The sequence below is a fragment of the Tauraco erythrolophus genome, chromosome 8 (assembly GCF_009769465.1).
Source record: "Tauraco erythrolophus isolate bTauEry1 chromosome 8, bTauEry1.pri, whole genome shotgun sequence".
Classification (NCBI taxonomy): domain Eukaryota; kingdom Metazoa; phylum Chordata; class Aves; order Musophagiformes; family Musophagidae; genus Tauraco; species Tauraco erythrolophus.
This window is the reverse complement of record NC_141472.1, coordinates 38,895,646-38,914,376: the sequence shown is the minus strand read 5'-3', so window position 1 is coordinate 38,914,376 and position 18,731 is coordinate 38,895,646. Positions and strand designations below refer to the sequence as shown.

Sequence of the window (18,731 nt, the reverse complement as noted above, 5' to 3'; positions counted from 1 at the left end):
CCCTCGTTGCCAGTACCCGATCAATAACTTATACATCGAATACATTAATCAGCCATTCGTATGCTGTATCAGGAAATTTAAGGTCAAATTGGGGGACAAGCAGTGACTACTACTAAAATATGCTAATGCTACTTAATTACAGCATACTTTACACCATACTTCAGGCATTAAAATTAGTACAATTTAATGAGCACTCTACTCTCTTGATAATTTCAGTGAATGATCTACTTCTTAGCAAAAAAGTTTAATAAAAAAGCTTCGTTTTTTACCAGATAAAGACAGACAGTGCATTACATCAGGTGGAACAGGAGCACTTTGAACCCCCTTATTGCATGTGATTAAACTCAGTTGTTCGAAAGCGAAGCCTATTTTGTACCAGTTCACAATCATGTTTTAGAAGTCAGATTTTAGTTGGTACTTGACACATGAATCCTGCCCCTCATGTTTTGTGAGGAACAGTAATGAAGAAAAACTGCTGTGTAGACTGTATTCATTACACATTTCATTTTAACTAGGTCACAGTTCGAGACCTCCCAACAGGGAACTGCTACTCTTTCACTGATCCACACATTATCACATTTGATGGATGGTGAGTATTCTACTTTGAAATAATTCGGCTCAATTACTGCCGTTTTTAGTTTCTGGATATAGCATGCATTTGGTTTTACATTAGAATATCAAAAGAGCGTTGTACTAGTTTGCTCATAGTGATTAATGTAGTGCTTCAATAACATACATGGTTCCCTTCCAGCTGTTTATGCTCATTTTGACAAAAGGACTAGAAATGGATGAATCTCAAAGCGGCAATGGTTTTGAATCTGAATAATTTTTACAAGACAAAGGTCAGATTCCAAAATGTTCTTCAAACAGAACCATCATTATTGACTTTGAGAAGATGTCTACACCACGTGGCATCGTGTCAGCGACACCTCAATTCCACCCAAATGAGCCATTATGTCCTTGTAGCAGCACAGCACACAGGGACAGCCTGGTTCTTCCTGGCAGTTTAGTGACACCTGATGAAAAGTCACTCTGCCCAAGGATACTCTTGCATTCTTCTACTTACAGAGCTGGTTTATGCACAGCTGCATCTCTGCACTGAGTTGACAGTCATAATCACAACCAAAAAACCATGAAGATGGCCGTACTGTCTCAGATAATGACAGTGACAAATATTAGAGTGCAAACATAAAGTCGTACGTCCTCCTATACTATCCAGCAAATAAGTTGCTTAAAGACTTACTGAGCCAAAGGTGGTATCTTTGTGTTTGACAACCTGTGCTGTACAAAACTTTTCTTCAGTTAACTTCCCTAATCATTCGTTAATCTATTTACCCCAGGTATTTAACGTAACAGAAAGTTTTTAAAGTTTGCATCTAGCATGTTGGATCCAAAGTTGCTCATATTTCAGATCACATTCCAGGTTTGTCATTCTGCCGTTAACCTCCTAAAGGCACAGATAATGATTTTAGGCACACAGCGTCCACAGAGGCTCAGCAGGCATGATATTCTAATTTTGATATCCTAATGTCCCAATTTCAGTCCAGTGTACTCTGGAGGCAGCATATAAAATGACATCAAAGCTGGAGAAATCTCTCGATGAAATGAGAGGAAGAAAGGCAGTGGCTCCATTAAAGGTTATACATCTGCCTCAAACAAAGACATCACCTAAATTGGGCAGTCTCAGCTAGGAGATTAGCTCTGCACATCTGGGGCTTTCCAGTTTCCCCCCTGCTTTGCTGAATACCATTTAAAATCTGGTCAGACACTTATTTCATGCGAGTTTGGTTGCTCAACTTGTAGAAGCTGTGGTAGAGTTACAAGAGGTGCAAAGACATTGCCATACCTCATGGTATCTGCAATTATTTCAACTCTGGGATATTAAACTAGATTAGAATATTATTTCAAAAGTCTCTAAACATTTGTATCCTGAATTATTCCCTTCTGATTTAGGGCTAAGAACGGACAGTGATCTGCCAGGTTGTTGTGCCATAAATTACAGAAAAGTACCTCTTGGAATGGGGGAATGCTCTCAGCTATGTAGTATATTATTACATAGCTTCCCTGGGAAAAAAGTCTAAAATTAAATAAAGCTATTTTATTTGAATAACTCATTTTGCAACCCTGTTATAGATTGCACACAGAATGCTTCTAAGCAATTCACGATTATATTTGAGCACAGGGAGTTTGGAAAAGCCCATCCTTCTGTGGCACCCTGCCTCTGAGTCGCACAGCCTTGACACAGAAAAATCTCAGGATTAGCTTGGCCCCTCGATAACTGCACATTTCTTCCCTGTGGATAGATGTTTGTCACTGCTCTGTCCACTGTAGCTTTAAAAGAGCCAAGTTGACAGGGCTTCTGCCATCTCAATAAGTAAGTTATTTCACTAAGATGTATCACTTCTTGATATTCAGCCAAGTTTCTTACCCATCATTTCACAGTCCCATTACTCCTACTTATATTCCCATTTATTATTGTAAATAATTTCTCTTTCAATTATTGTAATGATTATGCCACCCTATTACACACCAGGTAAGCAACATCTCTATCTGCCCATCCGAAATATGTTAACACAGTAGTGAATGATTTTAAAGCTCTCTATTTAAGGAGTGGGGAATGCAATCCCTGCTTCTGTCCTGATACAAACCTATAACCTAAAGGCAAAGTCCGACACAGAGGTATGGAAGTGAAGTATTTCCCCTCGGTCATGAAAGGTACATGATAGAAATTGTGTTTGAAAAGAGGGATGCATTAGGTATTCTAAATGGGAGAATTATACAAAAATCTTGTGGGCTCAAGTGGGACACCACATGAGTGTCCCTCAAGAATGAAAAAGTAGCAGAAAGAGACTGATCTGCTGATTGAAAACAGTAAAGCAAGAGAAGAGAAAAAAACTAAGAGAAACTCCTAGGGACTATGAAGCAGCAGGCTGAGATGATGAGTAGAGCATCAGCTCTTGGGCATCAGGATCTACGTCAACTATAAATGATCTGTAGAGAGAGGCTCAGATTGGAACACTACACAGGAAAGAAAAGAAACACTCAAAATTACTCAAAGAGAACGGAAGGAAATAGCAGTCTTTGCCCACATCTGTATGGCTACAAAGATGGCAGCAAACAAAGCTTAATAAACTATCAAAACCGCTTCAGAGATCAACAGCAGAGCACCCATCAAACAATGTAATCAAAGAAGGAAATCTGTTCATTTCCATCAAAAAGCCCGTCAAAATTTAATTTAGAAATACCGATTCTAGTAGTTTCTTTAGCAGAGTTGTTGGAAAATTGAACAACGCATGAAAATCAGAAGACTTGACGATGTTTCTTTTTGCTAGCAAAACTTTCCTCCCAAAATGGTCACTTCCAATGTATAGGTTGATTTCTAAGATTTCACAATACTACTTCATTTTGTAACTTCTACAGTGATATTTGCAACAATTTTTAATCTGACATGCTGAGCTCCCATTACATCTGAGGTAGTTAGCTATTCATTAGATCACTGAATACCTCACTTCTAATGATAACGCTCCCCTTTGGTATGCTTCTCGCTAATATACATCTGCAGAAATATTTATCTTGTAATCTTTTCGTTCTTTTGACCAAAGGAGGTGACTGAAAATCAAAGCAGAATGTGTCATATTTCACAGTGTAAGCACAATCAATTTGTGTATATTGGAGCATAGATGTGAACTAACGTTAATTATACTAGCTAAAACCCAGAGAGAGTACTTCCTTTTATAGCAAAGTACCTTCTAAATTAAACAAATGTGAAAGCCTGGTAAAGCAGAAGTATAGCCCTCATTACTGGTTATGGCATATTATAAATATAAAAGCTTTTCATGCCATAAATTGTAGATTCTTAAATATGAAGTACTAGCTTAAAACTAAATACGCAGAAAATCCTTTTAAGGCAAAATATTCAAAGGGAAATATTTCTTGATTGGTGAACTATATATTTCATTCATATTATTTTGCATTTTAAGTTAAAAAAAAATAGAAAATATTTTTGAGATTTCTCAAACATTTATGCTAATCTATTCATCAATATTATCCCAGGGAAAACGGCATTATTTCCTGCACAATGACAAAATCCCTCAGCTTGCACAGTTTCACACTTGTGGTGCGTTTTACTGGCATCCATCATTAGTAGCCCACAACAAAGTTCTGGGCATAAGTAGCCCTCCCAGAGGTGCTGTTCTTTTTGAAGTCTGTAGAAGTTCCTCAAGCATCCAGTGACTGCTGAACATAACCCAACAGCTTCGCTCCCCGAGAAGAGCACAGTCAGTCCCCAGTGATGAGGGCTCTGAAATCAGAGGACATCCTCCAGCATCACCCAGCACTTCCTAGGGTCACAGCTAGCACAAAATAGTTCTCACTAGCAAGGAAAGAGGGAGCCTGGAGGGACATGTCAACAAATCAAATTGTTTGGTGGCAAAACTGTGGTAGAAAAACTTTAGGAGCAGCCACAATAATAACTAAATTAATTAAAAAAATAAATAAAGAAAGAAATGTAGCTTGGTGAATAGTAAATGTATTGTGTTAGTTAATCTAGCGCTACTAGTATCAATTGTTTATCTATATTTATATTCCCTTCTGTCCTTCTCTTATCATAAATCAACAGAAATGATTCCTATATCATCTCACTATCATAAACAAATACTTAGGAGCATTTTGTAATTCCTGGATTAAGCACACAACTTGAGCCATGACTTCATGTTAGAAAAAGAACTTGATGCACCTCTTGAAAAACAACCCTGACACATGGATGGGGAGGAAGAGATCCACTTTCCACTCTGTACATCCATTGCTACAGACTACTGGGGCAGCAGGATGGGGAAGTGCACCGTGGAGGGCAATTCAGACACCGGCAGCGGTGCCTGGTTCATGAAAGAGGCTCAGAGCTGCCTCACGCAAGAGCTCCAGTAATGCTACTTCATGGTGTTAGCGCCACAAGCAATTTCTCAAATGTCCAAAGAATAATTATCACAATTACAGCTGTATAAACATCACAAAAGTTTACCTGACTACATTAAATTATCTATTCAAGTAATTCAAAGGCAGTTGAAAGCTTCAATTTAGACAAGTTGCAGATTTGTTATGTGCTTACCCAATCTGTGCCGTGACTTAATTGAAGGACTCTAAGTGACTTCCAGGAGAGTTGGATTGAGTCCACTGTCCATGCTTATTAAGCAGTAAATAGTGCCCATAACTGCAACGACATGTACGTGCATATGCTAATACAGTCTTATTTACCAGATTCAGCTGATTAATCAGGATACAGCCATTCGGATGCAGTATTTTCCATCAAGCTCTCTAAACACCTTCCCTTCTAAGGTCCTCCTGTTGAAGGAAGTTGTGGAAGGTGATTCTCATAAAATATCCTGTCTCCTCTGTCTCTCCTGTGAAGATGTCCAAATGGAGCTAATACTTGATGTTAAAAGAGATTATCTATTTTTCATGTTGTCCTTAGTTCTAATCAATCTTAGCAACGGCATCTGCGCAGTGTACTCAGGATTTATGTATCTGATTAGAAAATAAGATGAGACACAGCCATTCAAAATCTTATCGTTTTATAGCCAACTTTACTAGGTTTTTCAAGATGAAAGATAAAGTCAAATGTGTTTTCTAGCAGAAAAACCAACTGGAGTTTAAATTCTTCCTGTGTTTCAAGCTACATAGATTTCTAGGGCTTTTATTCTAAAGAGAAACAAAACGCAGATACATGCTAAAAAATCTTGGTTCTTTAGCCATTTGTTGCTCTGTATAGAAAACAATAACAGACTAAAAAAATATTGATGTTTGTATAACAGTGCTTAAAAATAATCCTGTTATTTAGTTGTTTTATACATTCCTTTTTATATTTTCTTTTTTATTGTAGAAAATAATAATGCTGATTATTATAAGCTTATAGCTTAGTTTCCATTCTACTTAATTGTCCAAAAATCGTGTTTAAAACTAAATGTAGTGCCTTAAAAAGAAGTAGAATAATCCATTGTCTTTAAAGATGGCAGCTGTTGGCTTGTGAGGAGAAAACTGCAGCAACATATATAAAGTATAGAGCTACTGTTTTCTTTGCTTTTATACATCATGTTAGAATGAAATAGAGTAAGAATGGGACAAGCTTATGGATTGAGAAAACACAGAACATGCAGAGGAGGATCCTCTCGTAGGTCTCTGCTGTGGAAACCCAAGGGGCTGCAGTCGGGAGGAGTTTTACCCGGCTTGTGCAGAGGGGAAACACCTGCAAAATTATTCAAGTTGTTCTGCTCATGGCCTCACTCGGATGGAGCAAAGACTTGTTGTATGGAGAAGAATGTGAGTCCCAAATTGTTCAACACGCTGCACTGTGCTGATTCCCAGCTCGTTTAGAGCCAAAGTTACTCTGACAGGGAAGGTGTTGAAGAAGGGAACCAACGTCATTTTAGCAGATTTTCAGTAGAATCCCAGTTTTTCTCATGGAGTACTCAGCTAGATGCAGTCGGTCTTGTAAAAGTTAGTGATTAGCCACAGAAGAGGTTATTTGAGCACTGGCTTTGCTTTGAAGAACACCACGCTGTAAAGCATCCGGTTAGAACCAAAACATATTTATTAAGGCCTGGAGGCAGGGACTTTTTCCCATTTGCTTTTTATCAAATGTTTATCCTTTTTATCCATGCCCGTTGCCATAGCAGCAGCTGGGCGACAGCTCCCCGCTTTTCACAGGAATTCTTATGCGCTTCCAGCTAATAACTGCGACGGCCTTCCCTTGCTTATGGTGCCGAAGAGACACTTCCCCTCGTGTTGATTCTTCCACGCTGGCCTAATTAAGGCTTCCCGTTGTACGATATCAACGAAGAGCCCTCACAGGTGGATGCTCCGGGCCTCTAAATCCTCTTTTTTCCATTTGTCGTTGTTCAGGCGCTACGATAACTCTAAAATCGGCACCTTCCTTTTGTGCCGGAGCGCGGCGCGGGCGTTCGAAGTGCACGTTCGGCAGTGGGACTGCGGCGGCCACCGCTCCGCCACCGCCTGCAACTGCGGCGTCGCCGCGCGGGAGGGGGGTGACACCGCGGTGCTGGACACCTGCAACGGCCACTTTCGGGAGAGCCGACCCCGACTAACCGTCAGAAGCACTGAGGCATCGCCGCGCGTCAAAATCCTAAAGTCCTACGGGGGGAGAAAAATAACAGTACGTGGATATTTGAGTACTCTTGTTGTTGTTGTTCTTTGAAAGTGTGAGTTTAACATTTCTGAATTATTAATGAAGCTGCTGCAAAAATATCTATCTGAAGCCATAAGAGCGCCTGCAGCAAAACGTACCGAAAAATGAGATGCGGGGAAGAAACTGGTTAAAGTGTTGGTTTAACAAACTGTAAAACAAAACAAAACAAATATCTCTGGAAATTTCTCGGAGACATAGCAGAGCGCCGATATTGTTACTTACTCTCCGCAGTACGGCAATCTGCTCTCCGTTTGTTTATGCTAGGCACTAGCCAACCGCATCACATAAAGCAAATTTCTTCGCAGAGCTTATGACATAAATATTCAAGGAGAGATCACAGGTAGCAGAATAATGTAGTTTTAGAGTGGAACAGTGAGGCAATATTAGTCAGATCCAGATAGCCCCCAAACGCCGTGAAAATGGGCTGCAAATGTGCAACATTTGGTATAATTCAAAGTATTTGCCTAAAAAATATATGGCCGCAACATACTTTGCATGAGTATCACTTATCCACACTAATCCAGTGAAGTCACTGGAAGAATAAGAGCAGGCTGCACCAGGGGCTTTGGTGAGGAGATGAGCCACAAATTACGGCCAAGAAGATAATTTTGTCCTAGAGTTGTATCATCAAGATACATTGCCAGGAAATGTTTCGGGTGAAGATGGGTCCACAATATAGCCAGAATGATGCAGGGAGCTCCTGTGCGTGGCTTTCCTTCTGATCTCCCTTGGAATAGATCTTAGTCAGGTAGTAATTGAAAGTCTCTTAATTATAGAACAGAGAAAAAGCAGGAAGCAAGCTGTCATTTCATTTTGCAACTGAATGCGATATAATTACTGTTTTATTACTAGAATAATCTTAGCAAGGAATCCCTGTTCTCATTTACACCTCGTGCAAGTCTCAGTGAAAGAAATCAGGACACCCCTGGGACACGAATATGAATCCTGCCCTGATCTGAATGAGAATCTGTAGGAATCGTGCAGCAATGAGCACAGTCCCCTATCAGGTCGCTGTGCAGGGCGCATCCCAGTTTTCTCAGCAGTTGCCCATCGCCAGCCTCGTGCAGCGCAGGAGCCGGATCCCTCACGGCTCCTCCATCATTTGAGGCTGATGCTTTGAGTGAGGTTAAGTCACTCTTTTCTGCACAAGGTAGCAGCTTCCAGCAGCCAGTATATATGCTATACATACTATATAACTCTGCAAACTGAGGTCTCAGAAAAGGCTTCTTCAAAGCCTCAGTCAGCAGGTGGGTTACAGAAAACCCGGGCAGATGTTAGGTCCTCAGTGGCCGATGGGATGCTTTGCTTGGGGCAGCAAGAGAAGAAAGGGTTACAGGCCTCCGAATTCCTGAAATAAATCCACACCTGGAAATATTAATCCAGACAGCACTGAAGACTGAAGCAACTCATGCAGTCCTGACTGCAAGGATTTTATACGCAGCCTTGTAGGAAATGCTCCTCCCTGTAGTAAAGCATGCAATTAGAGGTCATATGTTCAGCTGAAGAAGGAAATCAAACCCTACCCAGCACTGTGTCAACTGCAGTTCTCCTGCTCTAGCTATTAAACAACTAAGAAAAAATTAACTCATCGGGCCATTGAAGCTTTATGTCAGGGAATCTTTCTTTTTTTCAAAACTTACCTTGGGAAGCGAGACGTACAACCAAGCTGGAGTTTTAGCCAAGATCTTCTGACGTATTCAAAGAACTGATTTTATACGATGACTTCCATTATTCACCAAGGCAAATAAATTTTTTCTAAAAGGGCGGCTTTAAATGCCCTCATCAAAACACAGAGGGTTTGAGTCCAAAACGGTGTCTCGGGCTGTTATCACAATCAGTGGCACTTTCCTACTCTGCTCAGCTGGACGAGGAGATCACTCATGGAGAGATGCTCAGAAATTTATTCTCATGCCTTAAATGATGACTGGGAAACCAAACCAGGGAAGATTATTATGTAGTGCAGCCAAAATGTAAACTCTGAATTCCAGCACAGAAATGCAAATATAAACTAGTTGTTTCTTCACAGATACGGATAGATTTGGCAGGGAGGAGCTTACAAGAGATTAATCCCCACCAAAAGAAAGAAAAGCAATGCACGTTATTTGGCCGAATAAATTATACTTCAGCAGGCATGACTGAAAAATAGGAGAACAATTATTTTGAAAGTATTGTAATGAGATGTTTCCAACGATGTAATGTACTTTTTTTTATTTTAACTGACAAAATTTAATTTTGGATTTTTTTTAAAAAATGTTACTTACCAGGATAGAGTGCTCCTGCTCCCACTCCTGGCACAGATCCATTTCAAAATATTTTTTTACCTGTAAAATAAAGGAAACAAACAAAAACACATTTCAGTTGAACAGAGGTTTTTTTTATTATTATTATTTGGCTGAGACACCAATCTGAAAAATCCATTATCTACACAGTTACTTCTTTGTCTTAACCTCAAGATTTTTTTCCTTTAAAGGTCAGTGCAAGCTTACCACAAGTTCTTTAATGAGAAAATTGCTTTATCCACTTTAAAACACAATCATTTTCTGGGTAATCCAGCCTTGGAAAATGAAACGATTTTTCAGAGGGAAGAAAGCTGTTTTTCAGACTTGGCAGTTTATCTAAAAGAAATTATTTCCCAGGCAAAGACACAAGGGTGGCCTTATTGTCATGGAAGCCACTTCAAAAATTAACTGGTAACTTACCAGTGGGAAAACTTCAATGGATGCAATTATTAATTTAAAAAGAAAGTACTTGTGCAGTTTCATATTTATGTAATGCTATCAGATATTAGTACCATAGAATCTGAAAGCAGCTAAATAATAGCATGAATAAATATTTATAGTGTATCTAAGTGATCTGAAATTACCTCTGCCATCACCAACGTCCTACTTTGATATTTTCATTTATAGAAAGGGACATTTTTTATTATGTAAAAGGCTTGGTAACAGCTTCAGTTCACTGGGATTTTTTCTGCCTCTTCAGATCCTGTTCCCTTCGGGAGCGTTTGTGCGAGCCGACGTGAGCAAGTGGGGAATGGGTTTGACCGTGAGGGTCCCGAGCAGCGACTTCAACAGCACCAGAGGTTTGTGTGGCCTCTTTGACGGGATCGGTCACAACGACCTGAGCAATGTGCCCGAGGAAGACTTCATAGAGGAGTGGAGGTACAAAGTGAGAGAGGATGCCGGACCGCGAGATGCTCTGTAGCACTCTTTCAAGGGGTGTTGATAGGTTTATTTAATTACATACTCCCCTAATGACCTGACGGAGAGATCTACTTAATCTAGCGAGGGAAGCCTGGAGACCTGTTACCATCCCAACAGCACGGGGGCTTAGTTTTCAGTCAGCACAATACACACAAGGAATTACTGAGAAAGAAGTTTTATATTCACAAGTGATGTCATGTTAACAGCTGTGTTAAGACCCCACTCAGCTGTTAAAAAAAATGCGGTTCTCACCCACACTGGAAAATGTAGATAACTGACAATAGGGATTAATTAAGGGTTTGATATTTCCCTTGTTCTTTTATTCCCGAACACTAATTACAATACGTGAGTATAGATTAAATGTTACGTTTTGACAAAGTGTGGTTATATATGTACCATGCTAAAACTTAATATCTACATTACTAATGATGGCAGTGAGCTCTGAAAACTTGCACTTTCTGGGACAGATGGTCTGGAACCAAAGCCAGGAGCCTGGCCCTCTGACATATCCTTCTCCCTCTCCCTCTTCCTCTCCCTCTCCCACATTTAATTCCTGTTGCTGAACTCTAAACATGCTTAATAGGGGTTCCCAAAACCAAAATGGATTTGCTTGACTGTGTAGTTTTGTTTGTGAAATATGCTTTGCAAATAAGGAAAAATAAGGTAACCACCTTAATGTATCACTTAATCTATACATGGGAATTTAGCACAATCCTGTAAGAATAATAAATTTTAGACCTATTGCATTTCGTAAAATAATAAAAACAAAACCAACTGTGCCATGTTCTAGTTATATTCAACAGGCCTAAATAATGGCTATTTAATGGCAATTTTGTCCTGTCATTACAAATTTTACTATTTATAATTCAACAGCCATCTTTAACATCTTAATAACATGATAATCAGTCAGAGTTTGCTTCTGGAAAGGTAAATGGAGAAACAGTTCGGTGCTAGAACTGACCAACTAATAAGATTCTTAGGAGGACCTGTTCAAAGCAAGTATGGTAAAAGATCAGAAGCCAAAGCACAATATATAGGAATTTACTTATGAAACATTGAGGAGTTTTCTAGCACTCAGCACTTACGATGGAGATAGATACTTCAGGAAAAGGAGACGCTCCTGCTAAGTGAGAAAGATAAGAGGGGTAATGAGTTTCACCTTGCAGTACTCCCAAGGATGGACTCTCAAGAACCTTTCAGAATCTGGTTTAAAAAACAACTAAGCCAATGGAAAGACTAAGGCCACCTCCAGAGGAGACTGGATCGGTCTCTGATCCACCCACAGACAAATGGCACAGTAAAAATCAGAACCTGGAGAGTGATTTTTCTGCTACTGTTTTTAATTTCCTTTTAAATAACACTGAAAGCATGTGAGGTTTCCTTCAGCACCTGAAGCCAGTCTGAGTGCTCACCATCTGGCAGCTCGGCTCCTTCCCTGGCTCCCACCTCCCTCAAGCAGCTGCAGGGCTCTGAACAGCACAGATCTATTTTAAACATCAGCTTTCCAATGAAACTTTTAAACAATAAAACGACATCAAAGCCTCCCAGACCTTAAATAGCATCTGGAGAAGGAAGAGCTGAATTTTAAAACATGTATTTTAGGTAGGTAAAATAAATTTTTCAAACCATTTTTCAAATCTTTTGAGAAACCAGCGACAATGCTATTAATGTAGGGCTTGTTCACTATAATAGCATCCAACTCAGTTAGACAAACTTGTCTTTAGTTCTTCCTTGATTATAACAGGCAGCTAAGAGGAATGATGGTCTAGTCATCTTATGCAGGGGACAGAAGGCACATCCTAGCTGACTGAGGTGCTATCAGTATCTGCACACCTGTGAGGAAGGATGGGGTTTCCAGTGCTTCCAGCCTTTCTACATCATACATCCCTGTCCTGCTGACCAGAGCTGACCAAAGCAAGGTATTTGAGTTCACGTAGGAACAGCAAAGGAATTTATTTCAATAAAATATCAAGGTAAAAGAATTTCATTTTACTGAAATTTTCATTGGTGCTTTAAGTTTCTGTGCCAATCCTGGACCAGTTAATGTGATTTTTATTATTTATTTAAATATGCAATATTTACCTAAATCCTCTAGTTTAGGAGTGTTCTCTCAAAGAAAGAGAGAGTTCTGCTGCCTTAGTTGAGGTTTACGTTTAGTTCATGACACGAGTCTGGACAGCTTCAGCTGCAGGTAACACCACCGAGCAGAAGCGGGGGAAGAGCGCGCGCAGGCTGCCCACTCGAATGCCGAAGTTGCATTGTCCAAAGGTCTACAAGTTGTTTCCGTGCTTCCTCAATCAGTAAATGTGTTTTATTGTCCTAGACTGTAGGAAAGCACAGAATAGCTTGTGCATTTCTGTGAGCACAGAAGCTGTCCTGTCGTATCCCAGTGTATTCTGCTGAGCCTGCACATTAGGAAACACGGTTTTATAAATGTCTGGGCTCCTGTTTCAGAAAGAGAAATTGGCTCACTTTGCCTGTGCCACCGTGATGTTTTATTTAAAAGTAGTATTGTATCAATGATCAAAATAACAATATCATAAATGCCATTTTCAATATATATTGGAAAAATAGGATAAAAACAATTACGCTTCTTACAACAGAATCTAGCTTCTGGCTCCAAAATGTTGGCAAATGCTTTCACTTTCCTAAAATTTCTACATTCTGTCTGCAAGACAAAATCAATGCCAAAATATTTTAAACTTTTGGTGATATTTCAAATTTGTATGGAAATAAAGTGCTGCCAACTATTGGGAAAAGAAATATATCTTCTTCTATGAAGCTCCAGGATTCCTCCTGTGCTGCACAAATAAGATCAATAAGAGATCTTGTGCTCATGAAATTTCCAAAGAAACTTTAATCATGGCTGTTTATTCAAACTGAACTCCCTAGACATTCAGTTTGAGAACATCTATCATTAAAGCTGGACTAAATTAGAAAGGGAAAAGAAATCACCTTACCTTGTGTGATAGTCTAGCCCTATGATCAACAGAAAACTTTTATATAAAAAAATCTAAAAGAAAGCTCCACTAGAAGACAAGAATGAAATGAAGCATGTATGAAAAAAAAAAAAAAAGGAAAAACATTTAAAAGAAAAAAACTAGTGATCCAAGTCTTAGAGGAAACACCTGGTAAGGAGAACACAAGCAAATAGATAAAGAGGATTTTTGTAATAAAGCATTTGAAATAAGTATGTCTTTTGTGTCATTCTCCAGGCTGTATCTGAGTCACACGAGGAACTAATCCAAGGCCTTATTTCATATGTAATATGCAAAGGGTAACCTGCACCTTAGAGAAAGTCCTGCAAGAAGTCAAGCAGTTAGGCAACACTCCAGCAAAGCACTTAAGCATCTGTTACTAAAATGTCTCAATGTAGTGCTAAAAAATGTACAAGACAACTCAAGAAGGGCAGTGCAAAAGCAGCTAAAGAAAACAGAGATTAAACTCAAGCATTTTCTTAAGTACTTTGGTAGATTGGGAATTTATGCACTGTCCAGTCTCAGGGAAAGAAAATTTCCTCCCTCTAATCTCTCTCTATTTTTAAATCAGATTACCTCCAGGGAAGAGTTTATTTGACAAGACTCCAGCACCTTCTGAGGGGAAACAGAGGAAAAACTACTGCAGATGTCAGAAGGAAAGCAATAGGTCTGTGTCCATGATAAACATGCTCCAGGCTCCTTTACCTCAATCTTCTGGTTGCCATTATGATCATGTGGATTACACCTCTGCTATCCCGTACCTAGATGTTACGTCAGAGTTTGTCCCTCTCTCAGAAACAGAGTCGTCTTTAAGAAAAGATGGGAAACTGCCGGCCAAGTCTTTTGATCACAGATACCTGACTAAATCAGTCCAAAAACGAGGTAGCCCTGAGGACCGATTAAAACGCCTCGCACACGTTTCCATGAAAAACAACAGTTCCATTAACTCTACCAAAACAACAGAAGACCCAAGGAGAGCAAAAAGACAAGGAGATTATTATGAATATTCATCCTTTCGCTCATTGCATGGCCCAAACCAGAGAGACTCAGAGAGCTTTGCATATTTTTTCCCAGAGGATTACTTTGAAGGGATTCGGACAAAACTTCCACTGTCATGGCCCACTCCCAATGGCCTAACCGCTGCCAAAGCTCGGGAGATTTGCCACCAAATTCTTGCAAATTCCACCATTGGCTTAGCGTGTAAAGATCTCCTTGGAAAACAGATGGATGAGGTAATTGATATATGCCTTTTAGATCTGCAGCTCAAGGATGACGTGGCCTGGGTGAGGGCACTGGTAGCCCTGTTGGAAAACGAATGTGAAAGAAGAGTGCTAGGAAACAGAAATAGAGTGTTTCATTTAGGAAACCAGCCATCTGCTAGCCAGGAGGAAATCCTCACCGTTCTCCGGTGTCCTGCTTTCTGTAACGGCAATGGACAATGTACTGAACTGGGCTGCCAGTGCTTTGAAGACCACAGCTCTTATGACTGTAGCATTGCCAAAAGTAAGTAAAAAATTCTGTTTGTTCCTACCCTGCTAATCTTTCCCTAGTATTAGAGTTATTAGGTAGAACATCTGCACAGAGTTGTTTGCTCTTCAAACAGTGCTACCAGTAAGATATTTGATGAATTAGTAATCAGTTTTTGACCTTGAAGAGCCGATCAAAATATCTGGTTGGCTGGTCCTTCACTTTTTTGCCTCAGTAACTTTTTAAAAATGGATTTTACAAGCCCCTTAGCAAATTGGCTTTGCAGAAGTGATTTTCTTTACATCTGATCTATCACCGGCATGCTGACAAGCAAGCTTTTGACAAAAAAGAGGGTCCTACTCACCTTGAGGTCAATATTCATGTTAACACTGCATAGATTCTTCTGTTTTTTTTCCTGATCAACAGAGGATAAAATTTGAAAATTAATTTCAAGCCCTGTATTAGTAACAAAAAAAAATTAAAAGTGACAAAATGAACAGGTAACATTGTCAAAGCCATAAAATAGCTACAGGACATATTCGATCCTGCAGACCTGATTCTGCAAATATGTATGAATTACATATACACAGGAGACTATCCCACTAGGTTTGTTTCTTCTTTACAGTTCAGCCCCTCAATGGATAAATCCAAGTTCAATGTGGGTACTGACAGTCCTTGAAACTAAGCACACGCATAAACATTAGCATTAATTTCAAAACGTGAGCCCTGCCTTATCAAACCCCATAAGCTTATGCTTGAAGTTACAAAAAGGTACTTAAGGCTCAGCCATACAGTTGAGTTCCCGAAAGTTAAGAACTAACAATATTTCAGCTAAGCTGAAATGACAAGATAGCTCTCTTAACCCATCCCAAATACAGGGGAAAGACTTTTTCTGCGATGCTTAGGCTAATGGACATTACCTTCTACTTAGGACAGGTAAAGCTCATATCTAGGGTCAGTTGCCGTGGCTTTGCTGAGACATGGGAATCGCAGCCAGTCCCGGGAGCTCCGTGGCACATCTGGTACCCCAACACGTTTTCTAGCCGGGGTGGGATTATCCACATGCTTCACAATAAACATGTCTTTGGTGCACTGATTTAAAGTGGTTAAAATATATCCTGACATTTGGTTTTTGTTCATGGCAAGCTAAAATTTGCAGGATCATTTCCTAGATTTGGAGGAATTCATTCTCTTTTGCACAGAGAACAACTGACACCGGTGACTGAAAAGCGAGTTGAGCAATTTTGTCCAATATACATTTCAATGTTTAACTTCATTTCCCTGTGATACAGCCAGGTTAGGGAGGTTGCTTAGGCCAGATTTTTACATTTTATTTTACTTTGCTACGGTTGAAATCCCTCAGAATAGAAGAAAATAACTTCAATATGACCTTTCAAGTAAAAGCTAATGGCACCTTGTCTTCTTGCTGCGACATCAAATATAAGCAAGGACAGCGTACGGAGCGCGGCCTGAGATTGCACAGGGAGGTGAGAAGTGGAAAAAAAACACACGTCAGCTGTGGCAAACACACCGTGAGCCATTACTACTCCCCTACGTGACTGCTTCATCCGTCTCTCACTGCCTTTGCTTCACTTTTCTCCAGTTGAGGAAAATGTGGTAGTTGGTCTTTTTTTTTCAAATCTCTTCTCTTTTGGGAGTCTGGTTTATTAGAGTTCACAGTACATCATATTATTCCCTCTGGTTTTCCAAAGATTCACTAATATCCCAGCCATCCCCCAGCAGACTCCTGCTCCCTCCAGTGCCACTGACCTGGAAACCTGCTCCACTGCCCCGGGGTCCCTGCAGGTCTCTGCTGAGCGAGAGCTGCTCCATGGAGGCTGTTTTCAGCATGAGCATCCTCGTCCTTATCCTGGTCCCTGGGTGGAGCGAGCCTGGCGTTGGATCCACAAAAGGGCCTCACTGCTGCAATTAGGAAAGCATAAGTTTCCCTTAATGCTTATACCTCTCCATTTGCTGGGGGTGAGTTTGTTAGTGTTGTGACAAAACTAACATTGACCGTTTCAGTAGCTTTCCTAACACAACACAGAAGGCACTTTTCCAAAATTCCCATGCAGTTTTCCTAACATTTCAAGGGCGATATGTGATTTAAAAAGTGAATGGCCCTTGTTCTCTTTATCACACTATATACAACCCATATTGTCTTAGTTGCAACTAAGCACTTGTGTTTTTTCTTTAACTAATACCTGTAAAATAGTTTCTGTGGGTGCAAACTGAAAGTACAAATATTATTTTTTATTTAAGAAAACCTACAGAACGTATTAATAACGACTAATCGAGGAGAAGAATATTTTCTAGCTAAGCAAAGTGGGCTCAGAAGAGAAAGCATTAAATAAAACTGTACTAGAAATTGCCATTTTGAGTCACCATCATATCTTTTTCTATACTCGTGGTATATTCCACACCATGAGCATACACTGGGAACTTGCAAGTCTGTATGGAAGAAAAAGTTAAAAAATATATGTTAAAATGTCACAATAGACTGTTATTAAGGCTAGTGGAACTAACTTTAATCACTAAAATCGTCTCTGCAAAAATATAGATTTGTTTTTTCTATTTGTAACCTACCTACCAGCTTGCACAGGGTAAAACCCTGAACATGCAGCACAGTTCACAGGGATAGACCCCTCGGCCCATGGAAATCTCTAAGATGTTTTATGCATGACAGCTAGAATCTTAAAAAGGAACTGCTGTTTCTCAAATATCCTTGTAGACAATAAAACTACTTAGCAATTCATTGTGTGTTCCATATCCTAAACAAAATATTTATTCAAAATATTTTACAAACTGTTTTCCATTAAAATGGAAAAAAAAAAAAAGCAGCTGCTTAAGCAAATATAACTGAAAAAGAAATTTGCCCACAGACTAATGAAAAAAAAAATCTATTAACATTTTTGAGAGGGTTTTTTTGTTAAAGAAGGTATCCTCCTTTATATAAAAACCTACGGTTTGTTTGGCTGGATTTGATTTGAATTGCTGTTTTTTTCCCCCAAAATGAAGATGTTAAAAATAAAGAGAATCCATTTCCTGACCAAATTTACCTAAGACATCACAGTATTTACAAATGGGAACACCAGTGATCAGGAGAGTTGCAAATACCTTCTGTAACACAGGTTACACAAATGCAAAACATTTTGGAAAATATACCTTCGAATGCATAAATGGCTATCGCTTGTCTCTTCCCAAAGTGTGTTGCCAGAACAGTCCTCAGCTTCTCCATGTGATGGGTGAATGGGAGGCAGTATGGATTTCCCCCAAAGTCAGTGGTAATGGTTTGAAGACTGTCATCGTATCAGTCCCTTTAGAGAGAAGGGCTTCCTTCAGTTTGGGCAACATGACATAAAAAATTAACTTCTCTGCATGTTCAGTGGATGCTCCCCAGGATTTTAGTGAAGACCGGTGATTAAGGCTATCTTATCTCTTTAACTAATTTCTGAGTATTTGACCTTATGTCAGTGCAACAATCTTTGAATGTTACTTGTGCATACACAGCATGTACCTGTGACCTGGGTGTCTGAACACACCTACACACCTCTTCACCTGAGTACTGGCAGAGGCCCACAGTCATTAGAAACAACGAACTCCAAATTTATCCACAGCTTCTCATTTACTTCAGAAGGTTTATGCTTGTCTTAGAACAATCCAAAGTCAGAGCTTTGGACCCTGGAAACTGAGCTGACTGTAGTGCTCTCAGAAAGCAGTGGTCTGCAGGGCGGTCAAAAACACAAGGCTCTGAATCCAGTCCCCTGGAGAAACCTTCTGCAGCTTTAGGATCCCTTGGAGAAGCATTTAAAAGGGTATTATGTCCTTACAGGAGGGTCAGCAATTTAACATGGATAATTTGGTTTTAATTCTTGATACCAGACACAA

General features: G+C 39.7%; 1 protein-coding gene across 1 annotated transcript in view; it reads left to right on the top strand.

The window, feature by feature from the left end:
* LOC104384628 (von Willebrand factor D and EGF domain-containing protein) overlaps positions 1–18,731 on the top strand; it is a 198,303-nt gene that overhangs the window by 70,715 nt on the left and 108,857 nt on the right. The window contains exons 8-11 of the mRNA XM_086616173.1: positions 516–589; positions 6,895–7,165; positions 10,178–10,356; positions 13,948–14,879. Of these exons, the coding sequence (XP_086472299.1) occupies positions 516–589; positions 6,895–7,165; positions 10,178–10,356; positions 13,948–14,879 (1,456 nt within the window). The remainder of the gene's footprint in view (positions 1–515; positions 590–6,894; positions 7,166–10,177; positions 10,357–13,947; positions 14,880–18,731) is intronic.